Source organism: Triturus cristatus, chromosome 3_2, assembly GCF_964204655.1.
Source record: "Triturus cristatus chromosome 3_2, aTriCri1.1, whole genome shotgun sequence".
NCBI lineage: Eukaryota > Metazoa > Chordata > Amphibia > Caudata > Salamandridae > Triturus > Triturus cristatus.
Genome location: NC_140584.1, coordinates 1,007,058,172 through 1,007,079,892, shown reverse-complemented (window position 1 = coordinate 1,007,079,892; position 21,721 = coordinate 1,007,058,172). Strand labels below are relative to the sequence as shown.

The 21,721-nt window shown below is 45.9% G+C and overlaps 1 protein-coding gene across 1 annotated transcript in view; it reads right to left on the bottom strand.

The window, feature by feature from the left end:
• Positions 1-21,721, bottom strand: part of LIG3 (DNA ligase 3) — a 245,137-nt gene that overhangs the window by 73,118 nt on the left and 150,298 nt on the right. Inside the window, exon 14 of the mRNA XM_085649648.1 lies at positions 232-355. Coding sequence (XP_085505774.1) covers positions 232-355 — 124 coding nt within the window. The remainder of the gene's footprint in view (positions 1-231; positions 356-21,721) is intronic.

The following is a 21,721-nucleotide window of genomic DNA, read 5'->3' as shown; positions in this document are numbered from 1 at the left end:
ACAGAATTTAATGAAAAATACAACTACTTAGGTGATGACAACCCCGGTAATTCTTCTGGGTGAAAACTCGGTTTAGAACACACACATCTGTCTCAGCCGAGCATTGGCTTATACCCACCTGGTGGTTTTGGTATGACAGAGAAAGTTTATTGCTGGCTAGCCATCCGAGTCAAGTTATGCCTTGGGTTTCAAGCAACAGATTACTAAATCACATAAGGCATGTACACCCACCTTTACTGCCTTGTCCGTAAAATGCTCCTAGGACTGAAAGATCAGCGGTGTCTGCCATGGCACCCTCATTCAGGTAATCCTTCTTCACCTTCAACCAATGACGCTTCCCTGGTTCGTAGGTACCCTATAAATAAGGAGTGAGAGAGAACAAAGTTAGAAAAGTGTCCCAATGCTGCAAATATATTCACCCCATCTAATTGTGCTGGCTGGAATTATCCATTGATTGATACCTAAAAGCCTAAGCAAACATACCTACACCCTTCTTCCTATATCAGTAGCCCCAAAAGGGACCTCGCTTATTAGCAGGGCCTCCTTCACTTCCATCTCTACTACTGGTATCTTGGTAATATTCTCACTGTAGGAAGTTGGATCACTATATAGTGCACTAAAACGAAGTACACTGTGTAGAGAGTCCAGGCAACCCTTATTGGTTTACAGAGTTTTCTTCAAAAATCCCAAGTGCTCTATTTTGTGGTACTGTGGTTAAGCAACTTAGGGTAATCAAAGGGGAGTGTTGAGCATTTGTTGAATACACACAGTCAAAAATTGCAACCCGCACTTAATAAAGAAATCTGATATCAATTTATAAAAATAACACAGATTTTTATATTATTTTAGGCACCAAGATCTTCGTGATCATGTAACTACTTTTCAACTTTTAATTGCGATGGGCTTTTAAAATAGCACTCATATTATACAATGAAGAATGTCTTTAGTAAAAATCTAGATGGTCACCTCTCAAACTGCATGTTTTTATGTCTCACAGACAATGACATGATTTCTCATGTAAAGTTTGTTTCCAGCTCTATGTCGTGTACTGTAGGCTCATATTGTATTGAGCAGAAATGCCTATGTAAATATGTTTCGGGAATTTAGAAAGACTGATTTTGTGCATGCGATGTACTAATGGGAGCATATTGAATTAAGCGACTGCTTTGTTGAAATGAAATTAGTAATAATGTGCTCACTTCCCTACGTCTTTCCTATCATTTGGGTTCAATCAATCAATGGTTTATAGAGCGCGCTACTCACCTGTGAGGGTCTCAAGGGGCTGAGGGGAGGGGGAGAACAGCTCCGGGTCAGTCGAAGAGCCAGGTCTTGAGGTCCTTCCTGAACGTGTGGAGGGTTGGGGAGCCTCTGATGTTGACCGGGAGCTCGTTCCAGGTTTTGTCTGCGATGTAGGAGAAAGCTACCCCGCTGGCCCTGCTTCTGTGGATGCGGCGGACCTCTGCCAGGGTGAGGTCGGCGGAGCGGAGGTGTCTCTTGGGTAAGTGGAAACATACTCGGTTGTTGAGGTATTTGGGTCCGATGTTGTTGAGGGATTTGTAGGCGTGGGTGAGGAGTTTGTAGGTGACCCTCTTCTCGACGGGGAGCCAGTGGAAGCTTCGTAGGTGTTGGGTAATATGTTTGTGGCGCGGTGTCCCTAGGACGAGCCTTGCTGAGGCATTCTGGATGGTTTGGAGCTTGCATAGGAGAGTTTTGTTGATTCCGGCGTAGAGGGCGTTGCCGTAGTCTAGTCTGCTGGTAATGAGTGCGTGGTTGACGTTTTTCTGCAGTCGGGGGGATCCATTTGAAGGCCTTACGGAGGATGCGGAGGCAGTTGAAACTGGTGGAGGCAACGGCATTGATCTGGCGGTTCATGGAGAGGGAGGAGTCTAGGATTATGCCGAGGTTCTGAGCATGGTCAGACGGGGAGGGTGGGGTCCCAAGGGTGGGGTGCCACCAGGTGCTGTCCCAGGTGGAGGTGCAGGGCTCGAGGATGAGGACCTCGGTCTTCTCGGAGTTGAGCTTTAAGCAGCTGTCCTTCATCCAGGCCGCCACGTTCTTTATTCCTTCCTGGAAGCAGAGTTTGGTGTCTTCGGGATTCTTCGTTAGTGAGAGGATGAGCTGGGTGTCGTCGGCGTAGGAAACGATGCTAAGCCCGTGCTGTCTGATGATGGCGGCAATGGGGGCCATGTAGATGTTGAAGAGCTTGGGGTACTCCGCAGATGATGTCAGTGGGGTTGGAGAGGAAGGGAGGTGTGGGGGGGGAAGGAGGGGGGAGTCTGATTCTCTGGGTTCTGCTGAAGAGGAAGGATTGGATCCAGTCGAGGGCGATTCCCTGTTTTCCTGAGTTGTGGAGTCTGGCAGCTAGTGTGCGATGTGAGACGGTGTCGAAGGCTGCGGAGAGGTCTAGGAGGATGAGGGCCGCGGTGTGTCCCTGGTCTAGCAGCCTGCGGATGTTGTCGGTGGCTGAGAGGAGGGCGGTCTCGGTGCTGTGGTTGGTGCGGAAGCCAGACTGGGAGGCGTCTAGGATGTGGTTTTCTTCGATGAAGGAGGTCAGCTGGGTGGTCACGAGTCTTTCGGTGACTTTGGCTGCAAAGGGGAGGAGAGAGATGGCCGGTAGTTCCTCTTGATCTTAATACTTTGGATTCACTATTCTAGTATATCTTACAGGCTCCCAGCTATGTATTTCATTGATCATTTCACTATCTTATGATTTTTCTTTTATGTGTGACCATCATCCTTGACGATACTTACGTGAACTATAATATTAACTTCCAATGATGTACTGTTGGCTATTAGATCTAATCAAAATCCTTATACAAACTCGCTATGGAAATTCAGAAAGACTTTTCAGTATATGTCATATACCCATGTTAGCTTTGTGAATTAAGTGATTGCCTTGTTTGAAATTGTACAAGGAATGTAAAGCTTAATTATTGTTCCTTTCAATTTGTGGTCTCCTCGCACTTAATATTTAGGGCTTGTCATTTTTTTTTTCCATCTTTCAGGCCGCCAGACACTTTTCTCTATGCCCTTTTTTGTTCTTATATGTTCATTTTCTGTCTACTTGTAACTTTGATTGTCGACTGCACTGGTGAATGTACCATTACATTCACCATCAACAATGGTATAAAATGAAAACACGACTTATATAGCATGTCATACAACTAATTTGTAAGTACGAGCTCACACACTTGTCACCTCGATTTGGGTAGGGGCTGTTTTTTTAACAGATATTGCTCCAATAACTTTGGTTGCTGGGTTACTTAATAGGCTATTTTGATGTAAGGGTTTCAACAGTATACCCTTCTAAGATGGCGTCCATTTTGGGCAGTTTTTACGATGGCCTTTATGTCAGTCATTGACTCCTTATACTCCACATTTCAAATGTTAAGCGTGGGCTGACTGACTCACCCTCGGGACACACGTGCCGTGCCGGTTACTCTAGTAAGTTTTTATGCTAGACTATATGACTACTTTGACTGTTTTTTTTCCTTTTTTTCCTTTTTACAAGTTAGCTACTTTCTGATAACGTTTTTCTTTCACTCAGCTCTAGGTATACCCCAGCCTTATCATGGTCCTGCATTACTAAACGTAGTTGTACATCCACCAACCCAGGTATGCGCTTTCTGAAACTGCCCTTTAAACTAAATGTACTATTACATTAGTACAATCTGTAGCTGTGGTCCTTTTAAGTATACTCTATTGGTCTTGGATGATGACATAATTCTTCCAACAACATAACTATCTTGGCACAAAAAAGCACACAGGTAGCACTCTATGTAACTCCACTACTGAACAATATACCGGTGTATGTACTTATTGAATTTACAGCCTTAAAAAAATTGTCTAAGACGAAACACATCAGCTGTTTTCCTATGCAGAGAACGCAAATGCAAACAATACTGGATCAGAACTTCCATCAATAAAATTAGACCTGTCCAATAGCAGACCATCAAAATACTTTTAGTGGTGCTCTGGGTGTTTGTTTACAATTGCGTTATGTGAAGGAGGTTTACTTCTTTATGTATATTATACACTATCCTGGTGGCATAGGGTTCAACCTCTAGAGTACACATGACTTGCAACCATCCTTACTTACCCTGTGTACCGAGAAGTGTGGAACATTTATCTACTGCTACAAAGTTTCTCCTACTTTTCAAGATAGGTTTTCAGCATTTAAAGAGACAAAACTGTATTCGCAGTATTGTTAACATATGGGGAAAACATACACTGCACAGAACTATTTGCTAAATACATTACAGGACTGGTCTTCAGGATTTAAGATAAGTAGGGGATGTAGGAAGCTGGCTCTCTATATAGTGCACCAAAACGAGGTACACTGTGAAGAGAGTCCAGGCAACCCTTATTAGTTTACAGAGGCACATGTAATAATTCAAAATGCTCACTTTTCTGGTAGTGTGGGCAAGGAGCTTAGGCTTATCAGGGGATATTTATTGCACACATTAAACCAGTAAACGAGTTACACACTCAATGTGGCAATCTGACACCAATTTACAAAAACAACACATATTTTATATGAATTTAGACCCTAAGATCATCGTATTGGGTAAGTACTTTTAGTCTTAACAGTTTTTAAGTCACAATAAAATACACTTACAGTGGACATCAAGTGGTAATGTTATCCTGTGGGAAATAAACAAATACTGCATAGGGTCACTTAGCAACAATTTACAGGACTGTTCTCCTGGACTTAAGGGGTCCTTACTAGGGACTTACAAGGGTACTAAAGTCCTTTCTCAATTGTGTTACTATTAGACATCACCTTGCTTTAAGGACAGAACACTGGCACGGAGGTCTGGATAGCAGGCCTCAATGCACTGTCCGAGTTAAACCCCTGCATTTAGTAGCTAAAAAGGGGGCAAAAAGTGAAGTTACTGCAACAAAAACCCAGTTTCCTACCTGGGCCAGAGTCCAAGATAGTACAAAGAGGTCACCTCGGTTGACTCTGGGGCATCCGAGTGCAGCGATGATTTTTGGTGTTGGGCAGGTCGGTAAAGTCAATTGAAAACGGCTCCTGCAAAAAAGCTGCAAGCAGAGACTGGGGTTGCAGTCAGTTCGAACCCAAAATGGAGCAGGGGTCTATAGGGTTTCTGGAGTCAGAATGCGCCATCGTTTGATTTGGACTGTGGGGCTCATGTGCAGTGGTCTTTGGTCCAGAGGGTCGCAGGGGTCAGAGGCATTCTGTTTCTGTCAGCCTTCAAAAAGAGGCTACAGGCAATCACTGGGGGAACAGTCTGGCAGAACTCAAAGGTGAGCTCAGGTCATGGGGGTGTATGGGTGCTAGAGACACCATCAGTTCACTTGGATAAGGGCTGTGGGGCTCGGGAGCAGAAGTGCTTTGAGGTGTTGGGTCACAGCAGTCAGAGACACTTGCTTCAGGTGACGATCTGGAGATAGCGACCTAAAAGGACAGTTTGGCAACTTTGGATGATGGCTTCTGCGGTGCCGACGTTCCTTGACGACTGATTGGTCTCTGTGGGGTCAGTGTCCGGATTGAAAATGACCCTGTGATGTCGATTCTTAGATAGCACAAGCGGACAAGTAAGCCATATTGCGTACATTTGCTGGACACTGGTATTTACGAGTTTCCCAGATACATGATGGCTTCAATGAAACTAGAGTATGTTTGGTATCAAACATCTCGTATTAATGAACCTACATTGATTCCAGTGATGGATTTATTAATAAATGCACCCAGAGGGCACCTTAGCGGTACCCCCGAAAATCTTCCGACTACTAGAGCTCTGGCTGACTGGTGTAGACCAGCCAGCCACCACAGACCGGTTTCTGACCCCCTGCATGTGTGAGTCTCAGCTCTCTAAGGGTAGAAACAATGACTGCTCTGGGCATTAAGGTAAGTACAAGGGTGGCTACAAGGCAACACCAAACTTGCACACTCAGTGGCATAGGGGGGGGCTTGTGCAGAGTGCCAACACAGCATCGGGTGCCCAATGAAATTCAAAAGTGGACATCGCGATTGAAAAAAGGTTTTAGTCTCAGACCAGCAGTCTGGGCAAAGAAAACCCACAGCTTCTGAGGCAAGTAGAGATGCTAGGGGACGTAGGGACACCGTTGGCCAGGATACCCAATGCCCAGGGGCTTTGGGTGCAGGGGTGAAATCAGGCGTCGGGAAACAGCTTACAGGGCTGGCCGCGGTCAGGGGCAGTCTTCGAGTTGAGGCTGGCAAAGGTCAGCCCACAGTAGACTCATGCTCAGAAGCGCTGGGAAACCTTTACAGGAACGGTGGGCCACTTGGTCTTGGGCCGTGGGCGTTGAGTGCAGAGGTGGATCCGGAGGTGAGTTTGCGGTTCTTCAGGGGATAGAGTGCTTTTCTTTGTATATGGTTTCTTCTGGACAGGTACATTGACCACAGGAGATTTAGATTCTTTATTGAAGGTAGGCAGTCCTCCCAGGGTTTAAGAGGTCACTGGGCCTGCAGGAAGAGTCGTCTTTTTGTAGCAGAGGCGAAAGGTAGCAGACAGGCCGGCAGGGCTAGCATAGAGTCAGTCATTGGTCCTCATTCTCTTGTGCTGGTGCAGCTCTTCAGTTTCTGGGCTCCTTAGGTCTTCGCAGATCCGATTTCAGGGTCCGGGGGAGACACCTAAATACTAGATGTAGGGGAGTAACAGGTAGGGACCAATGGGTTCTTTACCTGGGGTGTCTACACCCACTATTATGCCACTCTCCTGTGGGAGGGGGCATAGCCCTAGCCAGTCGCGTCTGCTACCTCCCACCCGTAGTAGGGCGGGTACAAAAAAAAAAGGGGGGGGGGGGAAAATCACTTACCTCCTGGCTGGCTGGCTGGCTGGCCGGCCGCCGCAGCCACCTCTCCCATGTCCTTTTACTTCTTGGGAGAAACTGGAAGCGCCAGGACTCCCACGCCCCCTGCAGCCAATCACAACACTGCAATCCAGGGTTGCGATTGGTCTGAGCGCCGGGCTGGTGAGGTCGGCATGTTCTCCACACAGGCTGTAATGCAGCCAGTATGGAGAACACTGAAAATGCGCATGACTGTTTTGGGCGGCCCAAGAGGGCTTGCCAAACAGTCACTGCGCACTTAGGCGGGTTGTACCCTCCTTTCCTGCTCTGCAGCTGCGCCCCCTCATGCAACCTGCCGCAGCAGGAGGACAAAATAAAATGATAACAGCATTAGTTATTATAATTTTATTTTTTCCTTTCTTTTGCTGCATCAAGGCAGTGGGGTGACACTCCTCCGCCTTAGAAGAGCAGCAGCCACTGGCCCTAGCCCTGATTGGTTAAGTCCCACCATCTTCAAGATGGTGGGAACTAAAAAGTCTGCTTTACTTCGCCTTCAGCACATGAAAGGTGGAGTTGGTGAAGGGGGGGGTCCACATCCCATTATTCCCAAGTTTTCGCACTGGTTCTCTCGCGAAAAGTCGAGGTTTGAACCGGGGGTTGCCATCTGCTGCTATCAGCAGAGGCTGGGGTTGTATTATAAAGGCGGCAGGCATTTGAAGCTTCCCTCTCTAGCACTGTGCCCATCTTTGGAGAGGAGGGGTGGCACCTGCGCCCAGGATGTGCGATTTTTCTGGCCTCAGAGAGCAGGGCTCTTGACCCAGGGGTCCAGAAACATATCTGGTAGTAGCAGGATGCCTAAAGCTAGTCAGACGCCACACCAGGGTTGGTAGCTTTTCAGAGGGCACCTCTGAGGTGCCCTCTGGGTACATGTTTAAATAAATCCTACATTGGCAACAGGTTTATTGACAGCAGTTGTTTAGTACCAAACACTCCTGGGTTTATTAAAGCCATCATGGTGCTGGGAAACTCAAGTTGTCGAATTCCCAGGCAATGTACTCTCTATGGCTTCACTGGCACTTACAATATTAAGAACAGACTTAAATAGTGTAGAGGCATATCTACTCATGCAGAGATGCACACACCTGAGATATAGTGCACCCTGGGCTTGTAAGGCCTGCTAGAAGGCTGACTTACCTATACATTAGGTAGTGCTGGTTGGCATGGCACACACACAGGCAGTGTGCTATATCGACTTAGTCAATTTTCACAGCACCAAGGCATGCAAGCTTCAATGGCATGGCCTTGGTGAGGGGTCCCTAGGGGGCCTTCTCCAGGTCCCAGGCCCCATGCACCAAGGGTACCATTTACTATGGACTTACAGGGGGCTGAAGTTGCCAATCGTGTGGTACAGTTTTAGGGAAGAAGCACTGGCAAAGGGAATCTGGTTGGCAGGGACCCTGTGCACTCCAATCGAAACCACGTTGTTTTCCAGGCAAAAATTGGGGGACTAACCATGTTAAAAGAGGCACTTTCTCACACGACCCCCGCCACCCTCAAACAAAAGAGGATGAAACTAAACTCCTCCTGGAGAGTCTTAATCTTCTAAGTGGAAGTACCTGTAAAGACGATCTGCATTAGCACTGGCAGTCCCATGTTGGTGTTCCACTGTAAAGTCCATTCCTTGTAGAGATACGGACAACCTTAAAAGTTTGGGATTTTAACCTTTCATTTGTTGTAGCCATCTGAGAGGCCTGTGGTCTAGGAAGTGAGAGCCAAACGGGTATGGCCTCAACTTCTTCAAGGCCCAGACCACAGCAAAGACATCCATCTCTATGGCACTCCAATGCTGCTCTCTGGGGTGTAGTCTCCTGCTTATGAAAGCAACAGGTTGGTTATGTCCATCATTTGTTTGGGCTAGGACTGCACCTATCCCATGCTCAGAGGCATCCGCCTGCACAATAAACTGCTTGTAGTAATCTGGAGCTTTCAGGACCGGGACAGAGCACATTGTATCCTTCAGAGAGTCAAAAGCTTTTTGATAGCTCACTGTCCAGTTCACTTTCTTGGACGTCTTCTTTGAGGGGAGTTCAACGATGGGGGTCACTATGGACCCATAATCCTTCACGAACCTTCCATAATACCCAGTCAAGCCAAGGAATGCCCTGACTTGGGTGTGGGTTTTTGGAGCTTCCCAGTCCAAAATTGTCTGGATCGTGGGTTGGAGTGGCAGAATTTGTCCCCAACCTACCGGGTGGCCAGAGTATACAACCTTTCCCTGCCCTATCTGGCACTTGTTTGCCTTGATAGTGAGGCCTGCGCTTTTCAGAGCCTCAAGGACCTTCCCAAGGTGGATCAGGTGATCCTCGCAGGTAGAGATATAGACAGCCATATCATCCAGGTAAGCTGCACTAAAGGCTTCCAGCACAGCAAGGACTGTGATCACCAACCTCTGGAAAGTGGCAGGGGCATTATTTAATCCAAAGGACATCACAGTAAACTGGAAATGCCTACTTGGGGTAGAAAAAGCAGATTTTTCTTGTTCTCCAGGGGTCAGACCTATCGGCCAGTACCCAGATGAAAGATCAAAGGTCAGATATTTGGCTGCCCCCAATTTGTCAATCAATTCATTTGCTCTAGGAATTGGATGTGCATCAGTTTCCGTCACAGGATTGAGACCCCTATAGCCCACACAAAACCTCATTTCTTTCTTTCCACCACTGGAGTGCGGTTTGAGGACTAACACAACTGGGCTGGCCCAGGAGCTCTCTGAGGGTTCAATGACATCTAATTCCAGTATCTAGCTTACTTCTGCTTGGATGCTCTCTTTTACACAATCAGACTGCCTGTAAATTTTGTTTTTGACAGGTAGGCTGTCACCATTGTCCACATCATGGGTACACCAGCTAATCTGACCAGGGGTCAATCAGCCTGATGTTGGTCAGTTAGGGTGTCTGACAAGACCACTCAATCAACAGATTCCTCTTTTGGATTGCTGGAGAGGAGATCAAGGTGAGGTTCACTCTCAGCTTCCGGTCACTCATCTGTGACAATGAGCATGGTCACATCAGCTCTGTCATTGTAGGGCTTCAGTCGGTCGACATGTATAACCCTTTTGGGATATTTGCAACTGCCAAGTTCCACCAAATAGGTGACCTTACCATTTCTTTCAAGGACAGGGTAGAGCCGACTCCACTAGCTCTGGGGGGCCCTAAGTGCCAAAGGCTCCAATACCCATACCCTTTACCCTCATTGAATATTAACCATAGCAGCCTTTTGGTCATACCATTGCTTGTGATGCTACTGGATGGCCTGATGATTTTGCATGTTTTTTCCATTGAGTGCAGGCCAAACGCATAATTCACTATGTTTTGTTTTGGCTCTCTGAGAGGTGTTTTCCATCCTTCCTTCACAAGACTCAGAGGACCTCTAACAGGGTGCCCAAACAGAAGTTCAAAGGGTGAGAACCCTACTCCTTTCTGTGGTACTTCCCTGTAGACAAAAAGCAGGCATGGAAGTAAGCATCCCATCTCCTTCTGAGGTTTTCTGAGGGTCCGACAATCATGCCTTTCAATGTCTGGTGGGTGGGTGACGTTTTGAGGTCCCTGGACCTGCAGAACGAGGCAAAAGGCAGCAGACATGCCAGCAGGGCTGGTGCAGAGCCTGTCACTGGTCCTTCTTCTCTTGAGCTGGTGCTCCTCTTCGGTGTCCAGGCTTCTTACTTCGTTACACATCTGATTTCAGAGTCTTGGGGAGCCACCTAAATACTAAATTTAGGGGTGTTACAAAGGAGTAACAGGTAGGGACCAATGGGTTTCATACCTGGGGTGTCTACAACCAATATTATGACCCCCTTTCGAAACCCAGGGGATGGGGGTGACCCCCATTGCTGGCGACAATGCGGCTAAGTTATGGCATACACAACTGTTATGGCAGTGTCCTAAAAATCCAACACTGCTGATCTTAAATCCAGGTCCGTACTGATATAATTCATGACAAGGAATTGCCTAGGTTTCCCACTTATATATTGTAAGGACTCCCGAACGCATTGACCTATCCTTTGAAATCATGTCATGGGCAAGCCATCACACTAACAATTGGAGCCGCTAAACAGGTGTTGTTGTTCCGACAATGTTGGATTGGCTTCATAAACTATTGGAACTCATGGGAATGGAGTAGATAATGGCAACTGCCAGACATACTATGCCGCGGTTTGATAAAACATGGTGTTATAGTGTTCGATTTTAAGCAACCAAATTTATGGAACTGATCTGTCCTGTCTGTTTGCACCTACTTCAGCTCACACAACCACCTATCTCGGATGAGTGACTCACCTCCTGACTATTCTCAATCCAACCTCCATATGGGACACTAACTTCTTTTTGGGTATATGATGATCTTGTCGAGTGTATGTATTCCTTCCATTTGTCCTTTAAAAAAAATCCTTTTTCTTCTGTTTTTCCTCTCATATTGATTTATTGTCTCTTTTTTCTCCACCGGCCAGCGGATGTAAGTGGATTGATTTTGTTATCCCCTGCCTAAAATAATAAACAGATTAAACCATATATAGACATCCAAACAGTGAAAATCTGTGAAGGGAAACTGGTGATATGATTTTTCCAAGGTCAGTAAATCATTGTAGATCACTTAAAAAAGAATGCAGCAAAACATTACAATGGCTTTGAGGTTTCTGAGCCAGCAGGCTAGAACGGCTACTAATGTTCACTTGGACAGGTCACAACTGACTGAGAACCAGTCTCCGGGACTACTGAGGTCCGGGGAACAGTTACCTGTCGGGTCCAGAAGTCTGAGTCCTCGCTGAATTTCTATCCTTTACTGCAGGCCAGCAAAGAAGTGGTCCTGATGCTGGGGATTCAGAATGGGGAAGATGCTGAAGAGAAGTTGCGAGTGTTCCGGGAGCTGCCCTGGTATTAAAGAATGTCAGTGCTCGTCTCCAGCCTCAGGACTATCTCTCACAATGCAGTTGTGGAATCCAGCGTGGCCCAATCGCCACTGCCCAACTGCCCTCTAAGTCATAGCTGTCTCAACGGTTCCTTACAGGTAAGCAAATCTTTCTTTTCTGGGGTTCAGAGTACACTCTGACATTTGTTACGGGTTCAAAGACCTTAGCGGCACCTTGTGATGTTTAAGACTGTCTCCCATGCTGCACTTCATCATCCAGTGTGGGGCAGGGGTTCCTGGACAGCTGGGCTCTCGAGGGTGCAGTCTTTATTAGCTTCTGTAGCCCTACTGCTGAATAAGAGGTTAGCTACCTTGTTCTTGGAGTCAATTCTTCTGTCCGGCACATTCGCCCAGTCCTCTTTGTGGGTTCCTTGGGTGCAGCAGGTACAGTCCAGTCTTTGGTGCAGCCTCACTTTGCCGGGTCCAAGGAGCAGCAGAGCAGTCCTTCTTCAGTCTAGTCCAGTAATGATCAGAAAACTGAGTGCCTGGTGTGCCACATTTATGGCATCTTTGTGTTTGTGGGAGAAGAGAGCTCACTAACCACTGAGGCAACAGTTGCTACAGAGCAACTCTTCCTACTTTACATAAATTCCTGTGAAGTTTACTCAAAAGCAATGACAGAGTCCCCTTCTCTGCCTAAATCCAAGATGGCTGAGGGCTTCTTCCCCTTTGAGGAAGTCTGGGAATACCTTAATGTACACCAGGTATAATGTGTTGCCCGGGAAAACCAATTTCACAACAAGTTTTCTGCCTCTGGAGGAGATGCCATGCTTCTACCTACAAAAAGGAGCGGTTGGGCAAAGGTATGATTTCCATTTGCTCACTGGGGCCTCTTTGAACCTGAGCCATCTGTGGCCACCGCCTGGTAGTCATCCTGCTGGAGGAGGTCACACCTCTTGCCACCAACAGCTCTCTTTGCTCTCTGTTTCTGGGAGCACCTCACACTTCCTAACAGGGGGCAACCTGTTGCTTCATGTGACAACAGCTGCAGACAGTCAGGAAGGGCTACCAGAGGTTTGCCCTAAAAGTTGCTTCAAATACGACTTCAGCAATAGATCGGGTGTAAAGTAACTATAAATTTGACACCCTGAAGTAGTGGAAGTTATAATTTAGTGTGTGGGCAATCGAAATTCCAGATTAGATTAGGGTCTCCTGGTCTTGCTATAGTAAAAACGACAATTGAGACAGGACATGCATTCTACATCTCCTTTTTAATACCAGCACCCTGCTTTATGGGTTTATAAGGCTTTCTTTAGGGGTGACTTAGAGACATTGAAAAGCAAGGATTGGACCTGGCAAAAAGGGCTACTTTGCCATGTTGAGCGGGTGGTTTGCATGCTGCCTAACTAGGCTGCCGTGGCAGACCTAGAGCAATGCTTTCAGTTGGTCCTACCAGTGGTGGCACAACAAGTGCTGCAGTCCACTGAGGCACTTAACTTACTAGCCCTGGGTACCCATAGTACCATATACTAGGATCTTACAGTAAGTTAGCTGTGCCAATCAGGGATTAAACAAACACACATAAATGTCTGAGGGGTTAGAGCACATGCACCGGGGCCTGCACAGCAGGGCCCAATGCACTACAGAGTCGAACGACCAACATCATCAGTCCAAATTTTGGGTGATCATATAAAAAGAGGCATTTTCCTACATCAAGCAAATGTTGTGCCCGGATTTTCTACATTTTTTGCAGAACTGGGGTCTTATCAACTATGTGGACGAGTTGCATAGAGTATTGTACCCCATCAAAATGGGATTGAATCATCTATGCTATGTGAGGACCTGAACCATTATGCTGAACGGCCAATGCACATCAATTCTGTCCAAATACAGTTGACTGTCCAAAGCACTGGCATTACACATCAATATGGATTTACAACACCACTACTACTTCAGCACTGGAGTTAGTTCCTGAGGAACGCAAAATGAATAAATGAATGAAATTGCATTTGTAAAGCGCATGGCTACCAGAAGGCCTCCCAGCACTAGGAACAGAGGCATCACAAAACAGCCACTAAACATCAGGGCAACAGAAAGGTTTTAAGCAGTCTTCGAAAGGACAAATAATCATCCTCAAGGTGGATATGATTAGGTAGACGGTTCCAACGTTTCGACGCATTGTATGAAAACAGTCGTCCCCTGCTCCGAGACCTGTTTATCCTGGGCACTGCTGCCAAGTGTTTATTCCCAGAGCGTAAGGACCTATTAGGACAGGAGGGAGAGACGATAGACTGGAGAATTGGTGGACCATTAGAAGATAAAGTCTTACGGACGATACATAGAGCTTTAAACTGAACTCTTTGTGCAACCGGAAGCCAATGGAGAGAGGCTGTTGACTATCTTGTGGATTCCCGGTTAGAGATCTGCGTGAGGAGGCGAGCTTCACACTTTTGTACAGTCTGTAGTTTTTTAATCGTTGAACACGGGGAGCCTAAATAGAGAGCATTAGCGTAGTCAAGTCGTGAAAGAATTAGAACTTGAACCAGCAGTCTCCTAGCATTGAAAGGCAGCAGGGGGAGGATTTTCCTCATCTTCAGTATTCTATAACAGGTTCTTGCTACCTTCCGTGCTTTCTCCTTCAAGTTTAGATTATGGTCCAACCAAACACCAAGGCTTTTGATTTGATCTTTGGGAGGAGGCATGATGCCCAAGCACCTAGGCCTGAGAGAGCTGGAGTTCAGGAGGGAGGGTTTACCCAAGAACATCAGCTCAGTTTTTGCCCCATTAAGTTTTAAATATGAGCCTTCCATCCACGTGGACACCTTTTGCAGACAGCCGGCCAGATTGGTTTCCGCATTCTCAGATTGGTTTAGGGAGACAATCAATTGAGTGTCGTCCGCATAGGTAACAATCTGTATGCCAAAGGGCTTGACAACCTCGGCCAGGGGGCTCATATAAATATTAAAGAGCGTGGGGCTAAGGGACGAGCCCCGACGGATCCCGCATCTCAGAATTTTGAAGATAGAGTTATCCTCAAAAACTTGAAATGACTTTAGCCGCTTAAGTGCCATTCCAGTCACTCCTACCTCTCCGAGTCTTGTAATCAGTAGTTGATGATTAACTGCGTCGAAGGCCGCGCTATGGTCAAGGAGGACAATTGCTGCAGAGCCACTCACGTCTCCAATTTTTCTGGCTTCCTCAACTACTACCGACAGGACGGTCTCTGTGCCCTGTTGGCGTCTAAAACCAGTTTGTGAGGGATGAAAGCAGTCATTTTTCTCCAAAAAAGTGGAGGGAATGGAATTAACATACTTTTCAGCAATTTTTGCAATCCCTGGTAGAAGCTAAATTGGCCAATAATTCACGAATACTTCTGGATCCAAACTCGGTTTTCTGAGAAGAGCTTTGACCATGGCCCGTTTCCAAAGAGAGGGGAACGAGCCCAGAGGAGAGTGATATGTTAATGAGATCCAGAATGGTTGGGGAAACTGTATTAGGGCCTGGTTTAAAACGGTGGGGGGGTGTGGGGGGGGGGGGGTCACATCTCTAGGGGAACCAGATTTAAATTTGTTGAGATAGTTTTTTAGGGATTTCATATCCATGGGAGGAATTACAGCTAAGGAACAATCAGGCGTTAGTGGCTGGTTATCCATAGGGGAGGCGTTTTGAAAAGCTGGAGTCGGGGAAAATGACAAATAAATATCTTGAATTAAAAAAAAAATAGAATTCTGTCAGATTGTTGCAGCGCCCTAAAATATCATCACAGGGCAATGATGGAGGTGGGGGGTTAAGAATAGATTTCGCAATCTGAAACATTTTGCGTAGCACAAGAATTGAGCACTTCTAATTTCTACCTTGGATGCTTTAGTAGCCTCTCTGTATTTGATCTTCTTAGCCATGGAGAAATCTTTCCTCCAACTTCTCTCAAGCGTTTACATTTTTGCTTCAACTCTCTAAGCTTAGGAGTGTACCATGCTACTCTATTAGAACCTTTCTTATTGGTTATCCATTTTTTGGGAGCCTCCACTTTTAGGGAGGCTTCAAGCCAGTTATTAAACTTGTTGTTGGTGGAATTTAGGTGGTACTCAAACACAGGTCTGGTGTTACTAAGAGTAAGCGCCCAGGACTCAGTAAGAAGTTTGGCCCAGTTCCGACTCAACTTTTTAACCGTTTCCATTGGCGGACCACTAGCCAAATAGGCCCATGAAAAGGATATCATATAGTGATCCGACCAAGGTATCGGGATAGGCTTTTCAACAACAAGATTGTTAATGCTGGAGAAGATAGGTTCAAGTAGATGGCCTTTTTGATGGGTGGAGCCAGTCACTTTAAAATTATGTAAAAGAGCACCCAAGCTGTCAGTTACTTCCTCAACAACAGGTGAAGAAATATCATAAAAATGGATATTCAGGTCACCTAATACGGAAAAATTGGGAAGAGAGCTGACTGACTTAGCTATTATCTCAGGTAGGTCTCTACTGAAGTGACCAATAGCTCCTGGAGGCCGATAAATTAAGACCCTAGAAAAGGTACAAGTATGGGAGAAACCAATTGCAAAAGAAAGACTTTCACAATCAGGGATCAAATCTGTCCTTATACAACAATTTAATAAATATTTATAAAAAATGGCCAGGCCACCTCCTATATTTAATTCACGATCTTGCCTCTGGATCAAACCAGGGGGAAGTGCTTGGACCACCACCGGATTTAATTTGTTGGTAAGCCATGTTTCAGTAAGAAACGAGACATCCGGGTCTTCTTCTTCCAGCAATAGCCAGAGTTCAATTGCCTGCTTAGGCATCGAACGGCAGTTCAGTAAGCACATTTTGAAAGCAGTCTGGTAAGAAGGAATCTTCACAGCTGAGGCCTGGGGATCTAATTCAAATGAACAATGAGGGCATTTACTTCTGATATTAGCCGGTGCGATTATATGACAGCATTTATGTGCCAAAGTCTCTCTAAGATAATACAGCTGGTCTGCCGACTAGAAACGCGTTTCTTTAGTAGGAGAACCAGGAGTTCTGGCACCTGGGCCCGGACGGGCGCAGACGGGCTTGCCTTAGGCGCGCTATCGGCGCGTCTGATGCTCGGCCGCGTCATCTGCCTCTTTTCAATCAAGGGTGAGCGCGGACACCGTCGCAGCTAGAGCACTGACCTGAATTGCCAATGCCCCTGACTGTACTTCCCCTCCCAGAGCATTGAACACAGCTCCTTTCCCCAGACAACAGAGTGCAAAAATGGCAGGTAAGTAAAATAAAGTTAAAATACTGTGCAAATTAGCGTAAGATTAAAAAATATTGAGATTTCCTCTCAAGATAACACTACATACTGCAGCCAATAACCGGACTACTTGCTTCGGGAATGAGCTCTGCTCCGCTGCACGGCCGCGGCAACCACCCCTTTTCAATCAAGGGCGAGCGCGGACACCGTCGCAGCTAGAACGCTGACCTGAATTGCCAATGCCCCTGACCGTACTTCCCCTCCCGGAGCATTGAACACAGGGCCTTTCCCCAGACAACAGAGTGCAACAAGCATTTGCAATGCAATAGGTCTCGCATTTATGGGAGTTTGAGCTATTGGCATTGTAAATGACAATTACTTTTTTTAATGTTTTGGGTTTTAAAACATAAAGGCATTGTCATTACAAATAGCATAAACTCTTGCATTGCAAATGCTTGTTTATGCTTGATCTGCTTAGCTGGGAAGCTGTTCTGATAATGAATTTGCTCGTCCTCTCCAGCTTTACATCGGAAGTAGGAGTACACTTGTAGCTTTGTGAAAAGCTGTCAAGCGGGGGCTCGAGTGGGCAGACTGTCACTCTTCGAGGGAAGGATGGTTGTGAGGAATGAGCGCTGCTGTTTCTCTGTTCACACAGCTCTCCATTGCTTGCTCTCAAAGCCCGATAAGGACTATGATTGAGGGGTGCATATTCTGCTTGCTCATGTTGTACCTAAACAGGACATCCTAGATGGAGCAACAGATCTTTGACTAAACAATAAGCTCTTCAAAACAAGCACAAAGAAGGGGGACGGCGGAGATTTCAAAAATGACAATTAAAATAATGTAAGCGTTAGTAAAGGCTATAAGTCTGCCTTTTTAATCAAAGGATTTATTATAGATAAGAGAGTTTGCGCATGTGAGTGCCTTTGGGGAAATGTGTGAACGGCTGTGCGAATCTATTATTGGGTGTGCATAGATGGATATATGAGCAAGTCACTCATGGAAGGATGGTTGAATAGATAGTTGAGTATTTGCAAGAGTAAATGAGGTACAAGTATACGAGTGCATGAATGAATGAAAGGGTGGCTGAGTGCATGGACAAGCGAGTGAATATAAATGAGTGCTACCTGGGTAGATTAGTGGATTATTAGGAGAATGCATAGATCACGGACTGGTGAATGTATGGAGTGATTACTAAGTATGCGAAAATCAATGGATGAATAATTTAATGAGTGCATGGATGGGCAAGAGCGCAAGTAGAGGAGACTGGATGGTTATATATGAGTTAGTGAGTGAATGGACATATTTACAAGGATGAATGAGTGGGTGGATGAATGACTGGATGGATTACTCGATGCATAAGGTTACATTGAGTTGTTGCAGTTTGTGGCAGAGGAAGCTACAAGGTTGGTAGGATATGTAAGACGGGACAATCCAGACCAAATAACACAAGTAAAAGAGCACAGCAGGCTATTCAGAGGCTGTGTATATGCCCCTAACACACTTTGGACCCAGCTTCATCTCTGTCACATGAACTATTGCGATGCCAACCACCTCTCATTAGGGGTTAGACTGGGTCATAACATTATTTGATTACATGTTCAATCAAACTGTAACCTCTTGACAGAGCGCACATAATTGTCACATGTGCAACTGTAATTACCATACACCGGCGGCCATCAAAATACCACCAAGTTCAAGAAAAGGAAATACTGTATTTACAGGACGGGGAGTGGGGGGGGGGGGGGGTTGTAGACAGCACAGTGAAGGGGTGATGCTAGGAAATTAATGGAGAAAGTAAAAATAGCGTAGAAGAGGAAGGATGTATGAGATCTTACCAATATTTAGTATTGTCAGAACTGAAACAATTTTAATTATGTTTAATCACATCAAAATCATTGTTTTTACTCACGGATTGTTTCATTTTTTTGTGGAGTTTTATATAGCGCGAACTAGACACGAAGGTATCAGAGCGCTTTACATGAGCACCAGTTATGTTACAGACTGATTTGAACTGCTAACCAGCATTGGCAACGCAAGTAGGTCTGGCTTGTTTGAATCGCATGTTCTGTGTGATAGGTCTGTATGCAATAGCACAATTCACAGAGGAGTGACTTAACCACTCGAAATTGTTACTGGAAGTGTGTCATTTTACATTAGAATGTCGCTCATAACTGAAACCATAAAAACAATAACAAATAGGAATTAAAAGGCCAGTCTGGGAGAAGTCTGGTCTCCAGCTCTGCCCTTGCTGTCCTAGGCTTACTGTCCTATATGCCCCAGGCATGAGCATCTGTTGTGTTCTGGACACATCTGTGCACCTCAATGGCATAACATAGCCGCACTCCTCCACCCGCCAGACCCTGGCCTAAAACCTCTTGACTGAGTCCGGAGGGGGCCCCTCCCGGTACTTTGCAGAGTGTGGGGCGTGGCTCAAGTTTTGGTACATCACGGGTGCGCCTCAAGCGCGTGCAAGGCTCCGGCACTGAAGGCACGCGTGACATGCTTGCAGTGTGTTTGCGTGTAGAGGTTCTAAATGCACAGTTTATGTGCAAGCTGTGTGTTTTGTTCTGTGAATGCCTGGGTGTGTTTATTTGTGTGCGCGCCTCTTTATGTTGCAAGGTGCCCCTTCTACTTGTATATATGGTGCGCTACGAGCCCGTGCTGGTTTGTGAAGAATTCCATCGAAGGCTGTTGAGATAATTCAGTGGCATTCATGCCACCGGATATGCTTGCAGGTCACCGGTTCGAATTCCAGGTAGATAAAAGAAGTGTGCCTAAAAGCTATTCATGTTATGATATGTGCTACATACACAGCAATTATTGAAATGAAACTCAGGGGTGCATCCTTGTGTTATATTTTAACTAGTATTTTGTATGAGTACTCGTGACCCAACAGCATGGTAGTGTTGATCGCTCTTAATTTACTAACAAAAGCAAATGATATGAATGCATGTTCTAATTAAGATTGAAAACTGTGGATTCAAACGCCCAGGATTTACACAGAAGGTTTAGGCCCGCGACCCACTGGTAGCACGGCCTGGATTGAAGTAGGTTGTCACGCTGCAAAGGAATGACTGAAGGGTTGTTGTTCAATTACACAGTCGCTCATGAAATATTTCAGTTACAAGCAGGAAGTGGGATAAGGGAGGGGGTGGCAAATGGTGTGCACTTTCGCGGCCGCTTTGATGTTCTCAGTGGCCGCGCGGCTCACTGAGAACATCAAAGCGGCCGCGAAAGTGATCAGCAGGCTGCCAAATGGGGCGCGCGCCCGGCGCACATGCACTGTAGTTGGCGGCCTGAAAGCACTGGTTTGCACTTCGAAATCCCCCTTTTACAAAAGCTCTCGCGAGACCTAAAAATGACTGGGTTGGCTGCTTAAAGGTGACAGGAGACGCCAAAATCACAGATAGGGTTTTCAAGAGAGGATGTGCACAGAGATAAAAAACAGGTTAAGGGGAAAACATGGGTTAAGAGAGCCTCGTAAAATAGGGCTTCCCAGTGGGAGGAATCGCTGTGTTGAATTCCTTACTGACAACAGATAGATATAAAATATATAGATATATTATCTACTGGCGGTCGCCAGTAGATAGTTATAGTTAGGATCGTGTTTCCATAGGAAATCCGCAACATTCTATTTGGAATAACTTTGGCGCCGATTGACGAATCCTCGCGAAATTTTCAAAATGGGTGGGGCGCTCTGCTCCGCTCCTTCCCTGAAAGTCTCGGGGGGATTCGTCAAGCGGGGGCTGAGAAAAAGGGGGGGTCCCAAAACGCGTTTTCCACATGCATTTTTCCATAGGACCTTTAGTCCAAGCTACAGCCCGAACGGCTGAACAGAATTACTTGAAATTTGGCAGAGAGGTAGTCCTCAGGTCAGGGATGTGCCTTTTGCAGGTCTGGTGTAAATCTGTTCAGTATTTCCTGAGAAAATAGCATTTAAAAGCATATATATATATATATATATCTATAAGCGCGCACCGCGCGCGTATGGTAAAACTTACCGTATGCGCACGCTGCCGTGCGCGAGCGCGATTCTGATTGGTTGTTAGATCTTAGTAAACATTCGAATCGGTCGAAACCAGGAAGTGTCGCCCGCCATTTTGTCTCTCGCAGTCTGAGGGGGTGAAAAACAAAGGTGGAGAACGTGAAAAGGGGGCAGGGTGGACAGTTCCTGACCCCCTAGCCTTTGTCAGGGGGTCCCGGAAGGACCCCCAAGGGTCAAAATGTCCTTAAATTTTTTTGCGAAAAATCGCGGAGTACGTGTAGCGTGCGCGTACGGTAGAAACGGAAAAATTCCGCGAACTGCGTACCGTGCGCGTACGGTACGCGCACGGTGAAAAACCTTAAAAAAAAATACATAACTTAGCATTTAAAAAGCCGTACAAATTCACTTAAAAAACCATAGGTTTCACACACGTTATAGTTAGGAATTAGCATTTAAAAAACCTTGCAAATTCACTTAAAAAACCATAGGTTTCACACATGTTATAGTTAGCTGGACATTTCACTCGTGAAAAACCATTGAAATTCCCCCGTTATAGTTAGTGCAGGCAACTATAACTCACGCGACCGCAATCCTCTGCTGATGACGTCAGATATTACATCACTGATGACATATGTGTCTTTCTGAAAAAAAAATATTTGTAATATATGTATAGCTAAAAATTAATGGTAGAAGACATGGGTAAATAAGTGTCTAAATACAGTGATGTAATATCTGATGTCATCAGCAGAGGATTGCGGTCGCGTGAGTTATAGTTGCCTGCACTAACTATAACGGTGGAATTTCAATGGTTTTTCACAAGTGAAATGTCCAGCT